The sequence below is a fragment of the Ovis aries genome, chromosome 1, assembly GCF_016772045.2.
Source record: "Ovis aries strain OAR_USU_Benz2616 breed Rambouillet chromosome 1, ARS-UI_Ramb_v3.0, whole genome shotgun sequence".
Lineage (NCBI taxonomy): Eukaryota > Metazoa > Chordata > Mammalia > Artiodactyla > Bovidae > Ovis > Ovis aries.
Window position 1 is genome coordinate 86850530 of NC_056054.1, and position 17564 is coordinate 86868093.

The 17564-nt window shown below is 56.5% G+C and overlaps 1 protein-coding gene across 7 annotated transcripts; it reads left to right on the forward strand.

The window, feature by feature from the left end:
• The first annotated feature begins 3248 nt into the window (after nt 1–3248).
• AMPD2 (adenosine monophosphate deaminase 2) lies at nt 3249–15150 on the forward strand. Of its 7 annotated transcripts, XM_042251968.1 has the most exons (19): nt 7273–7333; nt 7419–7479; nt 8507–8637; nt 8863–8993; nt 9485–9553; nt 9643–9754; nt 9992–10178; nt 10395–10536; nt 10664–10753; nt 11005–11134; nt 11274–11468; nt 11555–11686; nt 11853–12016; nt 12253–12379; nt 12468–12631; nt 12916–13036; nt 13305–13478; nt 13659–13769; nt 14094–15150. In XM_042251968.1, the coding sequence occupies exons 3-19, from the start codon at nt 8608–8610 to the stop codon at nt 14301–14303; spliced, it is 2289 nt and encodes a 762-aa protein (XP_042107902.1). In that variant the 5' UTR covers nt 7273–7333; nt 7419–7479; nt 8507–8607; the 3' UTR covers nt 14304–15150. The 7 variants fall into 7 exon arrangements, 6 of the variants coding, with proteins under 6 accessions (XP_027828542.1, XP_027828545.1, XP_027828546.1 ...); XM_027972741.3 differs by lacking the exons at nt 7273–7333; nt 7419–7479 and adding an exon at nt 3249–4637; XM_027972744.2 differs by lacking the exons at nt 7273–7333; nt 7419–7479 and adding an exon at nt 3249–3695.
• The last annotated feature ends 2414 nt before the right edge of the window (nt 15151–17564 follow it).

A 17564-nucleotide genomic window follows, 5' to 3' on the forward strand; every position in this document is an offset into this window, starting at 1 on the left:
ATAAAACAAACAGACTTTCAACAGAAAAGCAGAACAACAGAAAAGGAGGATAGGCACTTGGAGGAGAGAAAGAGCATGAGAAAAAGCACGGAGGCAGGAGGTACAAAGTGTGCTTGGAGAAGACTGGCAAGTTTGGTGTGATGGGACGGGAGTAAAAGTGAAAAGTACATGGAGGGAAGGGCTGGGAGATGAAATCAAGGAAAAGTGAAGGGCCTTGAATGACAAAGGTTTGGCTAAAGCTCATTGAAGACTTACAAACAAATATGGTTGGATACTGCTGCATGTTGCCATAAACAATGCTGGGTGGCTGGGTAGGGGGCTGGCTTCTAATAGAAGCTGAGAAAAAGCTGAACAGCTTGATTCTGAAAGGGTCTAGGCATAAGGTATGGCTTGGGAAAGCGTCAGGTCCAGTGATCTCTTTGAGGCTGCCGGTGTTCTCTCCCAGGCTTACCATCTGCTGAGAGTGCTCTGGCCTCGGTAGGAGGCTGACATCACAAGTGAGCATCGGGCAAGAAGATAAGAGAAGCAGTTCTTCAGAGATGAGTGCATTGTCAGTGAGGCCTGGGGCTCAGGGAGAGCCATTCAAGAAACCATCTTGGTTACAGGCTAGGAGGTAAGGAAGCTTGTTTCAAGCTAAGGAAGATCTCAGAGGCTCAAAGGCAACATTCAGTCCCCAACATGAAAACAGCTAGAGGTTGGAGAGAATGACTCACTGCTTCATTTCCCAAACTGTTCTAGATAGACAGTGAAATCCCACCAAGATTCTTGCTGATAATGTGTAGGTGGGGAGAATGCTGCTCAACTGTAATCAGTGCAGACTTCCTAGCAGGGACAGCATATCAAAAGGCCTAGAAATAGGGAGGATTACAGGGTGAAGGGTGTGCTGCAGATAGGCTAGGGAGGGACAGGAAGGGACTAGTGAACTGGTTTGCCTTGCCACCTACGGGCTGGTTAGGTAGATAGATCTGGATTAAGGGGGAGTCCTAAAAAGACCTGGTCCAATGCGAGATACCTCCCCATAAAACTATGTCAAAATTTGCATTGTATCAATATAGATGATTTCCCAGGTGGCGGTAGTGGTAAAGAACCCACCTGCCAATGCAGGAGATATGAGACATGGGTTTGATCCCTGGGTTGGGAAGATCCCCTGAGGAGGGGCATGGCAACCCACTCCAGTATTCTTGCCTGGAGAATTCCATGGACAGAGGAGCCTGGCGGGCTATAGTTCATGGGGTCGCAAAGAGTCGGACACAACAGAAGTGATTTAGTGCAAGCACAATATAGATGACATTCTGCATGGTTTACCTGGTCCTTGATTTTAAAATTTTTTTTTTAGATTTATCTTGTTCATTGTTGAGAGCACAGCAGCCTCAAAATTCTTAAAGGCCACCAAACCAATTTAGTCTGGAGTTAAAACACAGAAGAGTATTAAGTGGGTAGGGTATAGAGGCTATTACAGATTTTCATAGACTTCTGTTGCTTTCTATTTCCTTGATTATAAAAATAATGGATATGTATGGTAGACAGTTTTTAAAATGCAAGTAAGCATAAAGAAGAAAATAAATATAACCCATAATTCCACCACTCACAGATAATCATTTGTTAAATTTGTTGAGGTGGTTATTTTCTATGCATCTGTGTCAATTAGGACCATACTGTATTGTACAGATTTTTGCACCCATTTTTTCCACCCTAATTTTACATTGTAAACATTTTCACCTTATTAAGAATTTCTTCAGAACAATTTTTAATGGTTGTATTTCATTGTGTGCATATGACATAATTTAAACATTTTCCTGTTGTTGGGCTTTTAAGTTTCCAACCTTTCTATGTGATAAACATTGCAGTTATGAACAATTCTGTGCATATTTTTCTTGCAGCTTTTTTTTAAAGAACAAATTCCTGGAAGTGGAATTACTATGTCAAATAATATGAACCTTTTTAAGACTCTTGATTTCAGAAAAATTCTACCAGTGTTTACAACCACCAGTAGGACATGTATGTGTCCCATTTCACTAACCACACCCTTGCCTGCTTTAGGACTCTTTTCTCATTAATCTTTGCTAATTTGATGGGTTAGCATGGTTTCTCCTTGTTCTCTTTTTAGTTTTATTGATTCTGTGTGAGGTGAACCTTTCCCCCTTGTTTACAGAGACTTTTTTTTTTTTTTTTTAGTTGTCCAGGGTGAAGAGCATTAGGCAGGGATCAACGGAGGCAATACTAGATTCAGGTAGAGAATAGGGTTCAGGGTCCACAATCCAGCCTGGGCGGATGGAGGAGGAGGCAGAGTTTGGGAAGGAATTTGGCTGCAGGGACGGTGAGGACTGGGAGGAGCTAGACAAACAGCATAATACAACTGGGTTTGGGGGACAAAGGGCTCCCACAAGGTGGAGAATAGGAAAAAGACTGAGCTGCTAATATTAGGTCCTTTCCCCCACAGGTTTCCTTTAAACCTGGTGGTAGGATTCTCTGCCACTTGGGAGTAGGGGTGCTGGTTAGGGGGGGTATCTGCAGTCCCCAGAATAGCCCAGCACACCTTCTTTATAGGTGACAGGTGAACCAACTGAGAGTGTAAGGGGGATCAAGTATAAAGGGCACTGAGGCCAAGGACACAGCAATAATAGGAAACATTGAGTGTAACTAAAGCCAGGCACTTCTGTTACTTCATTTATCCTAACAGCTTGTAAAGTAGGGTCTCACACTCATTTTATAGAAGAAATAGAAGAAGCACAGAGAAGTTAACAATATTCCCAAGGGCAGTCAGGAAGTAGGTGGAGTCTGGAATTGAACCCAGGCATTCTGGCTACAGAGCCTGAGCTCTTGACCAACAAGTACACAGATAAATGTGGGAATAGGAGCCAGAATTGCAGGGCACACCCTACCCAGGTACGCTTGCCTGAGTAAGAAAGACGACCTAGAATAAGAATGCGGGGAAGGGCTTCAGCTAAAAGAGAATCCTGGGACTATAATAATAGCTGTCTTTTATTGGGCACTGGCTTTTTGCCCAGCATCGTGCAAAGGTGCTTAACGTTTAATTCTCACAATAACCCCTTTGAGTGAGGTACTGCGATTACCCCATCACTTTATCGGTGAGGAAGCTGACGCACAGAAGTTACCCAAGACGTTGCCGGGCGGATGCTGAGTGGCGGCTGCCCACGTGGCGCCTGGGAGAGCGAAAATGGCGGGGGCGGGGCCGAGTAGCGGGGGCGGGCCCGGGCAGGGGCGGGGCCACGGACCTGGCTGGGCCTGGGGCTGCGGAGGAGAGCGCCGTCGCTAGGGCGGTTTTGGTGGGGTCGCACCTGTTGCGTGACTCCCTCACGGTCCAGCTACCGGAATCCGACCCCGAATACCCTGAAAGTGTGGAGAGAAGTCCAGACGAGTTCCGGGTCCCGCTTTCTGGGGAGCACGTGGTCTGCCCGCCTCCCGAGTGCCGGGCTGGGGGGTCGGGGCTCCGGGGTCTACAAGGCCAGTGCAGCGGCCCAGGTCGGCAGGGGGCCTGCCTCCAACCAGCCAGCAATTTTGAAAGACTGTCTTACTTCTCCCATCTCAGTGCCAGGGCAGGGGCCCTTGGAGCCACTTGGCAGGGTCTGGACCCTAGCCCTCCTCCCCTCCCTCGTGACCGGGTTTCCAGGCGGTGCAGACCCTGGCGAACAGACTCCCTGGTTCCCCCCAGGGCTCGAGCAGCATGGCCTCAGGTGAGTGTGTGCATGTGAAGGGGGGCAGGGTCTCTGGGACAGAGAAGTGCAGTGGCCAGTGACAATAGGGTAGGCACTGCCTTCAGACCCAGGGAAGGCCGTCGGCTCCTGGGGAGCGGCCAGGAGAGCAGAGCCTGAGTGGAAAGACAGAAGGAAACATCAGAAGCCATTGGGGTCGCTTTTCCCAGACCCCAGAGAAAGCCCCTGCCTCCTGGCCTCCCTGTCTTCTAAGAGGGCAGCTTCTGTGGACAGTGGAATTTTCCCAAGACAGGCTCCTCCCTACTGGACTGGGATTCTCAGTTTACCCCATCCTCCCAGAACTGAGCCACCTGGGGCCGGAGGTTCAGATAAGGAAAAAAGGGGATTCTGCCCCAGAGGGGCTGTGTTTTCACGGAGTCCGCTGACCCTGAGAGAAATGTGTTCTGAGCCTGGGGTACCTGCGCTGGATCCCTCTCTCTATTATCTTTTTCCTCCCAGGCTGGCTGGACCAGTTAGCCTGAACTTTGACTCTCTTGCTCCAGAGCCCTGGCTCATAGCGGGGTTAGTAGGGTGCTAGGGGCTGGCCCATCCCCCTCACCTCCACCCCCCTCAGGCCCAGCTACCATCAGTCGAGTCACTCCAGGGATTGAGAAAGGGAGGGATAAGGGGCAGGGATGGAGGCCGCCCCTTCCTGAGGTTGCCTAGACAACATCAGAAATCGTGGCCAGGGCCTCTTCCGCCTGCGGGGCCTCTGCTTCCTGCATCAGTCACTCCCGCTGGGGGCGGGGCGGAGGAAGGGGTTGGATGTGGCAGAGCCAAGCCCAGCTGGTGCAGCTCAGACTACCCCCGCGGGCTCCGCGGCAGCCTGAGCCATGGCATCTTATTCATCTGGCCCCGGCAATCCCAAGGCCAAATATCCCTTTAAGAAGCGGGCCAGCCTCCAGGTTTCCTTTGCAGTACCAGGTGAGTGTATGCCTTCTGTCCTCAGTCTGGCCCTGCTCCCCACCCTCACCTCTCACCCAGGCCACTGGTCCCCTAACGAGGGGGACTTCTCTCACACCTTCTCGGCAGTGATGCCCCTTGTCCTCTTCCCAGGGACAGCTGGCTTGGGAGGTGGTTTGGGAACGGAGGTGGGGTGCATGGTGACTGGTTTCCGTGTCAGGGATGCGGTCCTCTGTAATGAGGAGTGGGCGTGGGTGTGGGTGCAGCAAGTGTATTTTCACACGTGTCCGTGTGTGGCTGTGCTAAGATTGTTTGCATGTGGAGTGTGTGTGGAGTGGGGGATGTGTGGGACTGACTGGTTTGCGGACTGGCCACACTGCTGGCTGCTGTGTGGTTACCAGGCAGACTCGGGCTGTCCTCCTGAGGTTAGTTTCTCTTTCCAGGATCCCAGATCTCAAACCCTGACATTAGGGCACACTTCCTGCTGTGGGCATCCAGGGGCTGAAGGCTCAGCTGTATCTATTGTTTGCAGTTTGTTCATTTCTGGTCTGTCTGGTGAGCTTCCTCCGAAGTGTGGGGTGCCCTTGGGCCGGGCCAGTGCTGGGCTCAGGCTGGGGCTGCTGCTCGCCTGTGTGTGCTCCTGCACCCTCGGGTTCGGCTCCCACTCCAGTAGACATCTCTGCACCATTTGGAGCTGGCAGCATGGTGCAGCTGTGCCCATCTTCCTGAGGGCTCCCCTGCCCAGATCTGTGTTTGCTGAGGAAATCTACCTGCTGTCTGCTGGTCTCAGGCCTGTGGCTAAGGGAAGCCCACCCCTACTTTGATGACCAGGTCAAGCCAGTATTCCGCATCCCCCCAGCAGCTGTCTGTACTCGTAGCCTGATTTTTCTTTTGCCTACCTTCTGTTTTTCTTATGCTCCTGAAGATGGTGGCCTGAGTTCTGTATTGGCCCGAGGGGCTCTGTTCTCTGTGCCCAGGTCTGTGCCCCCACAGGGTGTGTCCCCTGAGGCTAGATTTGTCCACATTTGGGTGGTCGCATGGTGGGAGCAACTGATGCTTGTAGGTCAAAGCCTTGAGTAGTCTCTGCCTACTGGGGCAGCCTTGGCAGTGAGTGAGGGGCTCTGGTCAAGCGGGTAGATGGGTTGGCAAGAATCTTGGAGTTAATGGGAATGGCTAGGGCGTAGCCCCTGTGACTTTTGGCCACCTCTCCCATGCCGTGTGTGTGTGTGTGTGTGTGTGTGTGTGTGTGTGTGTCACAGACCCTGGGAGAAAGTGACCAGTAGGCGACTGGTCCTCAGGGAGCGTGGTGGTTACTGCCTGTCTGTCACCCTTAGTGAGTCCTGGCAGACCTTTATGGTGGCCTAACAGCCTGAGGGGATGGTGCTGCTTGCTAGGACCTGTCCGGGCCACCCCAGCATTTCTGAGGAGGCCATGGGTCACCCTGCTAGGAGAGGTGGTTGAGATCAGGGCCTCTGTGTCAGTTCTGCTGACTTGATACAGACCAGTCCTGGGGGTCTGTGGCCGGCCTGTCTGGAGGGGTTAGAAAAGGGGAGGATTGGGTAGGATCAGGGTTCTTGGGGGGAATACAAAAACCTTAGGCTGTGCCTTAAACTCTGAGGGCCGAGCTAGTGTCCATCTTTCCTTCCTTTTCCTGCTCAGCTCTCTTCCAAGTTAGAGATAGTGTCCCCACCCCACCCATCCTGTTCCCTTCACGCCCTCAGTCCTGTGTGCCTCTCTGCGCTGGGACCCGAAGCTCCACCCACCCCCAGTGGGCGGGACTGGGTGTGGGAAGTGTTTGGAGGGTCCCAGGAGTTCCTAATCACAGATGATGGGGCTTTCCAGAATGCTTGCAGAGCCGTATCTCTGTGTGCCTTATGGTAGCTGTGGCTAGGCAGGGCAGGACCCCTTATCACCCCGTTGTAGGCAGACTTGAAGCCCCCGGATGGTAGAGACTCACCAGTAATTGGGAACAGAGTCACACTTAAGTCCTCCAAATTCTAGCCCTATGTCTGAACCTCTCTTCCCAGGCATTTTGTCCCTGACAATAGGCTTAGAGAAGAGTTGGAGGTCTAGGGGGCTGAGAACTGGTCTCTGGGGCAGCAGGGAAGCTCCATAAACTGGTTGCTCCCTGGACTGAGTGTCTACCCCAGCTGCCAGCCAGCACGTCCCCCCTGCAGAGGCCCTGTCTCTCCCAAGGGACCCCATAGTCAGGGGCCCAGAGGACAGTGGCGAGCAAAACAAGGCCACTGGGCAGAGGGAGCTGACAGGGGTATTGGGGTGTGGAGCCTAGAAGGGCTGCTGCCCTCTCCTGCCCTTTGGTCAGCCAGGCCCTGGATGCTATCCCCTAGGGCACTGCATTTTAAGGGGGCTTGTCCTTTCCCTGCCAGCCCGCCCTGCCCATATCAGCCTGCTCTGCTCCTCCCCCTTGGGGCCCCCACTTTGGGCTGGGCCCTGGCACTGTGGAAGTTAAGGCCCTGTTCAGTTTGAGGGTTTCTCTTATTTCTCAGCTGTGCCACTCCTTCCCTTGATTTCTGAGCTCCCCTGAGCTTCCCCAGCCCCCTGCTTGCCAGCATCCCAGGGTCTCCCCTGCACGCAGCTGCACTTGGTACAGCCCGTGCCGGCCCCTGAGCTGTCCTGGGGGACTGGCTGCAGCTCCACTCAGCAAACAGGCGGGCGAGGGGCACAGGGCTGCTGGCCGGCGCTGCCTGACTTGGCAGGTAGGACCCAGGCAGGCAGCAGGGTGTGTGTGTGGGGGGCTAGATCCTAGATCTGGGACAGATATCCCCTCTTCTTTTTTTCCAGCTGTGGGACAGGACTCAGGTTTTTGGGAAGCAGCCTGGAGACTTCAAAGCGCGCCACCTGGGTAGAGCTTCCAGTCCATCCCTGAGCCACAGTGGGGAGGGGAGAGGAGGGTGCTGAAGGGGAGCACCCCAGAGCTGGCTTGAGAGCTTCCCGTCAGGGAGGGTGGCTTGGGGAGCCCAGGGAGGGTTCTTGGGGGTGGGCTGGGAGCTCAGGCAGCCTCTCTAGACTCTTCAGCGTCAAGGTCTTTAGTGCCAGCCTCCTCTGAAAGCTGAGGAATCCTTCCCTCTGTGGAGAGACTCCGGCTGCCGATCCTCCCTTCCCCTGGCCCTCCCCAGGGCCTCCGGCCCAGATCCTGGGGCCTCTGAGTGGCGCAGACTGTTTGTGGCAGCTCCCTTTGGAGGGGCAGCCAGCAGTGGGAGGGGCAGGCTGAGGCCAGGCCACATCTTGGCAGCTCTGGGGTCCTGGGGGAGAGGGCAGGCCTCCCAGGAGGAGGTCAGGGTCCTGCTCCCAACCAAGTCCTCCACTTCCTCTCCTCCTCTTCCCTCGGGGGCTGGTCCCCAGGCCAGAGCCGAGTGGCAGCTGTGGCTCCCCTAGGCTCTGTAGGTCTAGGTCAGCCTGCCCTCGAGAAGCTGTCTGCTGATCCAGTGGCAGGTCTGACCCTGGACTGTCTGCCGTGGAAGCTGTGCGCTGGGCTTCGCTGGTGTAGATGAGCGCCTGGAGAGAGAGAGAGTGAGCGTGTGCTTATGTGTGCATGGACACGTGGGTGCTGCCTGTAGCAGGTACTCACCTGGAGGTTCTCTCACAGCCCGATGGAGTGGCCCCTAGTGCAGGATTCAGATTTTTATTCCTGGGGTGAATGAGTCCGTTTGTTGTAGGGGCAGACTCTTAGCCCCACCCCCGAACCTGGAATGAGTTGAGGGGTCCCGGGGCCAGACTGCAGGTGAGGTCCACAGGTGGGCTCATGCCTCAGCCTCTGAGCGCTACTGGCCTCTCTCTGGGGCTGGCCTGGGGTAATGCCGGGGCCCAGGGCTTCCAGTGCACCCAGGCCCTTCCCCGCACCCTTTGACCCTGCATCACTGTCTCCACAGAGGCTCGGGGTGGGCTGGGGGCCCCTCCGCTACAGTCTGCCCGATCCCTGCCAGGCCCTGCCCCCTGCCTCAAGCACTTCCCGCTCGACCTGCGCACGTCCATGGATGGCAAATGCAAGGAGATCGCCGAGGTATCGCTTGGCACCACCCCCTGCGTTTCCCCCACTCACCCCGTCGCTGCCTCCATGCCTGGTCCCTGCTCTCTGCACCCCTCCACCTCAAGCTGTCCCCTTACTTTATATTTGGCTCTGCCCTGATCCCTAGGTTGTCCCAGGTACCCCCAGCCCCCTGTGCCCTCCCCACATCCCTGGACCCTGACGGCTCGGCCACACTGACCCTTCCTTCCCTCCCACCAGGAGCTGTTCAGCCGCTCCCTGGCTGAAAGTGAGCTCCGCAGCGCCCCTTACGAGTTCCCGGAGGAGAGCCCCATCGAACAGCTGGAGGAGCGGAGGCAGCGCCTGGAGCGGCAGATCAGCCAGGATGTCAAGTGAGCCCCCAGCTGCAGAGCCAGGCGGCCGCGGGGCAGGGGCTCGGCCAGGCCGCTGCCGGGTGCAGGGGCGCAGCCAGGCGGCGGCTGCGGGGTTGTGGGGAGGGGACAGGGCAGTCCGCCCAGCATCCCTCTCTTTCCACCTGGGCTCTTGTGGAGCCCTGCCGTTGTTCTCGTCCAACCAGTCCTCCCCCTGGGCCGCCCCCGGGAGGTGGCCCAGAGTAGTGGTATTCAGACATAGGCTTTGGGGTCAGGCTGCTGGGCTCTGCCCAGTTCAGCCTTCTGCCCACCAGTGTGTCCTGGAACATGTTGCTTAACTTCTGGGTGTGTTTTCTCATCTCTGACGTGGGGTGAGAGCAGCCTGCGTGGCCCAGGGTTCTTCAGCCCTGTGAGGGCCACACGTGACCACACACATGGCACCTCGGACAGTGCAGGGCCCTGGCTGGGAGCACGGGCCTCTTCATGTGCCTGCCCTCTCCTCTCACCTCCAGGCTGGAGCCGGATATCCTGCTTCGGGCCAAGCAAGATTTCCTGAAGACTGACAGTGACTCAGACTTCCAGTGAGGAGGGCAGAGGGGCACGGGGGCTGTGGGGCTGGGGCCTGTCCCTCTGCTGCTTCCAGCCCCTCCCTTGTCCTCCCCACTTATAGGCTCTACAGGGAGAAAGGTGAGGGGCAGGGTGACCGGGGCCTGTGGGAGCGCGACGCGGTGCTGGAGCGGGAATTTCAGCGGGTGACCATCTCCGGAGAGGAGAAGTGTGGGGTGAGTGTCCCCGTCCTTGCATCCTGCTGGGCTCCCCAAGTCTGGGGCTATGGGGATAGAGGCTAGAGGGGCTGTTTCTCTTTCTAAAAGTTGGAGAGGCAGAGGCTCTGGTTGGGAGCTAGTCACCCTGTTGAGCATAGAATGGTCTGAGTGTTTCTAGGGTATGGGCCTCAGGAAGGAGGTGAGAGCGGGCTGGGTCTGGGACCGAGGAGAGCGTATCCACATCTCTGTCTCCAGGTGCCCTTCACAGACCTGCTGGATGCGGCCAAGAGCGTGGTGCGGGCGCTGTTCATCCGGGAGAAGTACATGGCCCTGTCGCTGCAGAGCTTCTGCCCCACCACCCGCCGGTACCTGCAGCAGCTGGCCGAGAAGCCCCTGGAGACACGCACCTACGAGCAGGGCCCCGACACCCCCGTGTCCGCTGGTGGGACCCCCCATCCCTGTCCTACTCCGTGTGCCCTGGCATCCCAGCCGCCCTGAGCTGGGTGCCCAGGAACCTCAGCCTGCCTCCTCCTTCCCAGCCTCTTGGCATGCAGGGTGGGGAGGCAGGGACAGGAGCTGTCCTGCTGGGGCCTCTGGGCCGGAAAGCAGGTGGCCTGGAAGAGCTCTGGCCCTGACTTCACCCTCCTCACCCTTGCAGATGCCCCGGTGCACCCACCAGTGCTGGAGCAGCACCCCTATGAGCACTGTGAGCCGAGCACCATGCCAGGGGACCTGGGCTTGGGTCTACGCATGGTGCGGGGCGTGGTTCATGTGTACACCCGCAGGGAACCTGATGAGCAGTAAGAGGGCTGTAGGGTGTGCTGGGGGCCGTGGAGGGGCGGCAACTAAGAGGGATGGCATTGGCTCAGGAGGGCCCGCAGGGCCTCCTGGCTTGCTCTCCTCACCCAAGCTCCCCTTACACACCAGCTGCTCAGAGGTGGAGCTACCATATCCCGACCTGCAGGAATTTGTGGCAGATGTCAATGTGCTGATGGCTCTGATCATCAATGGCCCCATGTGAGTCCGCGCCTGTCCCAGACACTCAGCTCCTCTCCCCGCTTGGATTTTTCCAGTCTGGCCCCAGACACCTGTCACCCAGTCTCACCCTCTCATAGTCCCTAAGTCTTAGACATCCCCCGTCTTCGGCTGCTGTCCCCTTGGCAGCCCCATTCCTGACCCTCTGGCTCCCGCCCTCGACTCTGCCGCCTAGGCCCTCCCGGGTGCCTCCCTGCATGCCTGAGTCCCTGCCTGGTTCTTCTCCTGCCCAGAAAGTCATTCTGTTACCGCCGGCTCCAGTACCTGAGCTCCAAGTTCCAGATGCACGTGCTGCTCAACGAAATGAAGGAGCTGGCCGCGCAGAAGAAGGTGCCACACCGAGATTTCTACAACATCCGCAAGGTGAGCCCTCCCCACCTGACTGACCCAGCACCCGTGCCCAGCCTCCCCCTCCACGGCCTGCCCACCTCCCCAACATCCAGTTTGGAGAGTCTTCTCCCATCCCACTGTCCAGGCCCCAGCAGTCCCTGTTCCATCGCAGGTGGACACGCACATCCATGCCTCATCCTGCATGAACCAGAAGCATCTGCTGCGCTTCATCAAACGGGCAATGAAGCGGCACCTGGAGGAGATCGTGCACGTGGAGCAGGGTCGTGAGCAGACGCTACGGGAGGTCTTCGAGAGCATGAACCTCACAGCCTACGACCTGAGTGTGGACACGCTTGACGTGCACGCCGTCAGTCCATGGCACGGGGGCTGAGAGGCTGGGCTGGTGCGCAGGCTGGGGTTCAGGGGTGACCTGGGCTGGCCTTTCTCCCCCAGGACAGAAACACCTTCCATCGCTTTGACAAGTTCAATGCCAAATACAACCCCATTGGGGAGTCTGTCCTCCGAGAGATCTTCATCAAGACGGACAACAGGGTTTCTGGGAAGTACTTTGCTCACATCATCAAGGTGAGGAGGAGGGCAGCCCCCCCTGACTGAGTGAGAGCCTGGGTGACTGGGGGTTTGCAGGGTGGGTGAGAGGCGTGAAGAGGTCGGATGGAGCGTGCCTCGTAGGCACGGGGACAGGGATGGGGGAGAAGCCTGAGGGTGACAGTTGCCCACGCACGCTGCTCAGGAGGTGATGTCTGACCTGGAGGAGAGCAAATACCAGAACGCAGAGCTGAGGCTCTCCATCTACGGCCGCTCAAGGGACGAGTGGGACAAGCTAGCACGCTGGGCCGTCATGCACCGTGTACACTCCCCCAACGTGCGCTGGCTCGTGCAGGTGCCCCGCCTCTTGTGAGTGTCCCTGGGCGTGGGAGGGAACGTGGCGGGCAGAGGTCATGGGGCCAGGGCTGGCCTCCTGCCCTCTGGGATGGCTGACCCTCCCCCATCCCAGCCGAGCCCTCGGAACAGGAGGGAGCCCTGGCTCCACTCACGGTCTCTCCAGCCCCTCTCACTCAGTATGGCTCAGAAGTGCTTCTGTGGTTCTGCCCTGACCTGCGTGCGCCTGTGTACCTACATCTCACCCGCAGCGATGTGTACCGGACCAAGGGCCAGCTGGCCAACTTCCAGGAGATGCTGGAGAACATCTTCCTGCCATTGTTCGAGGCCACCATCCACCCTGCCAGCCACCCGGAGCTGCATCTCTTCCTGGAGCATGTGAGGGGGTGGCCCGGGTCTGGGTGTGGGGAGGACACTGCCTCAGGCCCGGCTGTAGCTCTGGGCCTGACCCAGCGTCCTGGGCCAGGTGGATGGCTTTGACAGTGTGGATGATGAGTCGAAGCCCGAGAACCACGTCTTCAACCTGGAGAGCCCACTCCCTGAGGCTTGGGTGGAGGAGGACAACCCGCCCTACGCCTACTACCTGTACTACACCTTTGCCAACATGGCCATGCTGAACCACCTTCGCAGGTGCCTGCCCTGGGCTCCACGTCTCTACCCGCCTGGCTAGCTCTCAGTCTGTAGGCCTTGCTCCGGGCCTGCCCCGGGGCCTGCTGGGGCCACCTGACCCACCTCTTACCCTCATTCTTGGATCTGACGGGTTGTTTCTCTGCCCCTGGGGCTCTGTAGTTCAACCCTTGCAGCCAAGAACCTACCCCTGACCCTTGGTCCTCAGCCCACAGAGTCACTGGGTTGGGGTTCAGGAGCCTGGGCGCACCAGGCTTGGGACCCAACTCTGTCTTCTGGCCCCCCAGACAGAGGGGCTTCCATACGTTCGTGCTGAGGCCACACTGCGGGGAGGCGGGGCCCATCCACCACCTGGTGTCGGCCTTCATGCTGGCTGAGAACATCTCGCATGGGCTGCTTCTGCGCAAGGTCAGGCTCTGCACCCCTGCCTGCCCCATCCCAGAGGCTCCCCTCCTCCCTGCCCATCAGGCCTCTTCAGCAGCTGGTCCTCCTCACCCACCCCCAGCTGGGACCCCAGCCTCCACGCCAAGGCCCCAGTTCGGAACCTGGCTGTAACCGACCCTCTGCAACTCCTGCCCAGCCTGGACTGCCCCCAAACCTGCACTGTGGCCTGTACCCCTCAGAACCAGGTGTCCTCCCCAACCTGATAGGCCCACCCTACCTGTCGCCCACCCAGGCCCCGGTCCTGCAGTACCTGTATTACCTGGCCCAGGTCGGCATCGCCATGTCCCCACTCAGCAACAACAGCCTCTTCCTCAGCTACCACCGGAACCCGCTACCCGAGTACCTGTCCCGCGGCCTCATGGTCTCGCTGTCCACGGACGATCCCCTGCAGTTCCATTTCACCAAGGTCAGCGCCTGGCAGGCAGCCAGACAGGTGTCCTGGGGCACAAAGGCCACCTGGACTGAGGGGCCTCGGGGCTGGTGCTGCCCTCTGCTGCTGGAGCGCAGCGTGCCTACTGGTCAGCCCCTGGGAGGGGGTGGGCAGCAGGCCCGGGTGCACCTGCCTGAGGGAACCTGGCCCCTGCAGGAGCCGCTGATGGAGGAGTATAGCATCGCCACCCAGGTGTGGAAGCTCAGCTCCTGTGACATGTGTGAGCTGGCACGCAACAGCGTGCTCATGAGTGGCTTCTCCCACAAGGTAACACACCCCCTCGCCATCCCTCTCCTCCCCTGCTCTGCATTTGGGAAGGTCCCGGGGGTGCTGAGCTCGGAGGTGAAGAATCTGCGTGCAGTGTAGGAGACTCGGCTTCAGTCCCTGGGTTGGGAAGATTACCTGGAGGAACAAATGGCAACCCACTCCAGTATTCTTGCCTGGGAAATCCCATGGACAGAGGAGCCTGGTGGGCTGTAGTCCATGGGGTCACACAGTCAGACATGACCAAGTCACTAACACACACAGACACATAGGGCTGCTGGCCTCTCAGAGCGGGCTGCAGCCCTGCACCTTACCCTGCCCCTCCAGGTGAAGAGCCACTGGCTGGGACCCAACTATACCAAGGAGGGCCCCGAGGGCAACGACATCCGCCGCACCAACGTGCCGGACATCCGCGTGGGCTACCGCCACGAGACCCTGTGCCAGGAGCTGGCGCTCATCACGCAGGCCGTGCAGAGCGAGATGCTGGAGACCATCCCGGAGGAGGCAGGCATCACCATGAGCCCCGGGCCTCAGTGAGCCCAGCCCCTGCAGTGCCCTTCATCTCGGCACCTTGCCCACATTCTGTCTGCAGACCCCTCCCAGCCTGGTCTGGTCTCTGCATGTGTTGTTCTTCCTTGTTCTGTCCTGCATGTTTCTACCTGTGTCTGTCCCTGTGCTGTCCCGGGGCGAGTGGAGCTGCTTTGCCCTCGTCTTGGCTCATGTGGCACCTGAGGGTCCAGGTTTGAGGTCTGCCCCACTGGAAGCTCTGTCCCAGGATCCTCTGTAGCCTGACTAGTCCTTCGAGCATCTGAGAGCTTGGGATGGTTGTGGGGGGCTGGCCCCTCTAACCCTTGGGGTCCTGCTTGGGCAAATTCAGCCTTTGACTGGAGCTTGAATTCAGACCCCCGTCTTGTTTATGTGGCCGGGGAGGCAGTCAGGTGTGGCCTGTACACATATGTTGTGGGCATGGGCTGCCTGGGATCTGTGAGCTCCAGCAGCTCCTCGGCATGTAGGGTTGGCTGAGTCCCAGCCTTGGCTTCCTGGACTCAGGCCCTGGAGGTGCTGGACCACCGCCCCTGCCAAGTCACTGCCCAGCAGCTTTCTCTGTCCTTTTTCTGGTCTGTGTGCTCCTCTGGTGTCAGCTTCCTGTGCCTCTGTGGGAGGGGATAGCCGCCCTGTGCCATGTCCGGGGCCCGTGTAGCAGGAGGGTTCTGGATCTTCCCTGAGGATAGTAACCCCACTGCGGTCCCCAGAGTTTTGACCACACCTGGATCCCCCCTGGTCCCTTGTGTTGTGATATGGACTGAGGCCTTTGCTGTGAAATGCAGTGTTTCATACAATCCCATCTTTCCTAGTGCATGAGAAATAAAGATTATTTAAGTAATGAGGCAGGTGGAGTCTCTGTTGGGAGAGGAAGACCTGTGGTGAACGGTGGCTGAGGTTGGATCCAGGAGCATTATGAATGGAGGGACAGCAAGTTCTGAGGGGAACGAATGTTTATGCATGTGGAAACTGACAGAGGAAGCGAGGTGGGAGGAGAGGCCCACCAGGGACCCGACCGCTGTCCCTAGGCCCTCATCCAGCCCGGCCCACCCCCTCTGAAGTGGACTCTTGGATCCAGGTCTGGGGCACATCCATATCACGTCATTTTGTGGAGTAGCATCCCCTTTCCACTTTCTCCATCCTCCTCCCTCCCAGCCTCCAGGAGATGTGGGAATATGCGCTTACATGCAACCCTGAGGCCAGTGGTTCTGCAACTCCAGGAGCATCAGGCTCTTCTGGGGTGCTTGTTTAAAATGCCATTTCCAGGTCCTGCCCTCAGAGACTCTGAGTCAGTAGGTGGGAGGCGTAGTGCAGAAATCTGCATGTTCCCAGCAGATTCTCTTGCAAAGGGTTGGAGCGAGCCTGTGTCTTCTGAATGCAGACTTAAGCAACTTGGCTTCAGTCCCATGGTTAATGCATGGTTTTGGGGAGCACCTCCTTGGGCACAGAGGTTGCTGGAGTCTTGCTCATGTAAGGAGGAGAGTGGAATGTGCCCTGTGCTGTGCAGGGTCTTGGGCTGATGATAGAGAAGCTGTTTCCTGCTGCTGCTGCTGAGTGGGGAGAAAGACGCGCTGTTCATTCTCTTCTGACTCAATTAGCCCCGGAACAGCATGAGCCTGTGTGACTGAGGGCCTGGTGAGGGAGCAGGAAGAAGGCTGGCTTTTTCCCTACTCTCCTACTCTCCGTCAGCCTGCCCCTCTCCAGCCCCATCTCTTCCTGCATCTGCACCTCTGGACAGAGGCTCCCTGATGCTGCTGCCACCTGAGAGCTATGGGCTCGCTCCTGGCCAAGACCCAGCGTCCTTCTGTCTTCAGAAGGCATCTCTAGCCAATTCGTTCTAGCCATTTATACAGTGGAGAGCAGAGCATTAGAGCTGGATGATGAGCAAGAGATTGTACAAGTCTGGCTGATTTCTGTTGGGAATGGAATGGGTTCAGGAGATGGAATGGGCCAGTGGCTGAGTCTGGGCTGGAGCCAGGGGAGCTCGGGGCCCACGCTGGGCCTAAATCTTCACACGGGAGGATCTTTAACAGGCTGATGGACCTTACTTTTCAAGGAAGTGAATGTATTTAATAACAAACTTGCTGTGTCTTCATTTGTAAGGTAAGAAAAGGATTTCTAGAAGGGTTCCTTAAAGGCAAGAGCTGCCTTAGGACAGCAAAGACTCCTTATTTACTCATTGTAAATGAGTAAATGAACTTGTCTTATCATAGAATCCTTCCTTCCGTTTTTTCGTCTCTTGTAGACTCTTCTCAGTGTTCTGAGGCGTCGCTGTAAGCATATTACCAGTTTAAAAAGTTTCTTAGCAACTCCCCCCACTATTTTTTTAAAAAACAACTTACTTGTGGAGTTTTTGTTTCTCAGAAATTTCTCTTTTAAACACTCATTGAGAGCAAATAATTTAAATCAGCCCTTAATACTTTTTCCTAACTGAAAAGAATAATTTTCATGAAAGAAATTTGGAAAATACAGAAAAATAATAAGAAAAAAGTCCACTCACCATCTACCAGTTTCAACAGATATTTGGTCAACTTCTGAGATGCATTTATATGTTTAAAATATATTTTATATTACATATTTTTTCTTTTTTAAAAGACATTAAAAATTCTTTTTCATTAGAGGATAATTGCTTTACAATACTGTGTTGGCTTCTGCCCTATATCAACATGAGATCATACATGTATTATTTTGCATTTAAAATATTTTAATGTCTTTCCACATTTCATTGATATATTCTTTATAAATTTTAATTACTGTACACTGTCCCATGGTGAACCTCACCATAATTGACCATCAGGGCTCTTCTTTGTTAGGAATAACTGTGGCCTAATGTCATGGCTCGGAGAAGGCAATGGCACCCCACTCCAGCACTCTTGCCTGGAAAATCCCATGGATGGAGGAGCCTTGTGGGCTGCAGCCCATGGGGTCGCTGAGGGTCGGACACGACTGAGCGACTTCACTTTGACTTTTCACTCATGCGTTGGAGAAGGAAATGGCAACCCACTCCAGTGTTCTTGCCAGGAGAATCCCAGGGACGGGGGAGCCTGGTGGGCTGCTGTCTATGGGGTCGCACAGAGTCGGACACGCCTGAAGCAACTTAGCAGCAGCAACAGCAATGTCATGGCCAGCTACCACTGTCTGCTGTGGTGCCCGACCAGGGGTTTGAACTTTGGTTCCACTGCTTGCTGGCTGTGTGACCTTGAACAAGTTACTTCCCCGCTCTGTGCCTCCATGTCCTCACTGATTTCATAGGGA

Bases quoted from the DNA above. Each gene is read 5' to 3' on its own strand.
- AMPD2 (XM_027972741.3), top strand. From the start codon at position 4,547: ATGGCATCTTATTCATCTGGCCCCGGCAATCCCAAGGCCAAATATCCC. The intron at 9,755-9,991 runs GTGAGTGTCCCC...CTCTGTCTCCAG, and splicing joins CCGGAGAGGAGAAGTGTGGG to GTGCCCTTCACAGACCTGCT. The intron at 13,037-13,304 runs GTCAGGCTCTGC...TCGCCCACCCAG, and splicing joins ATGGGCTGCTTCTGCGCAAG to GCCCCGGTCCTGCAGTACCT.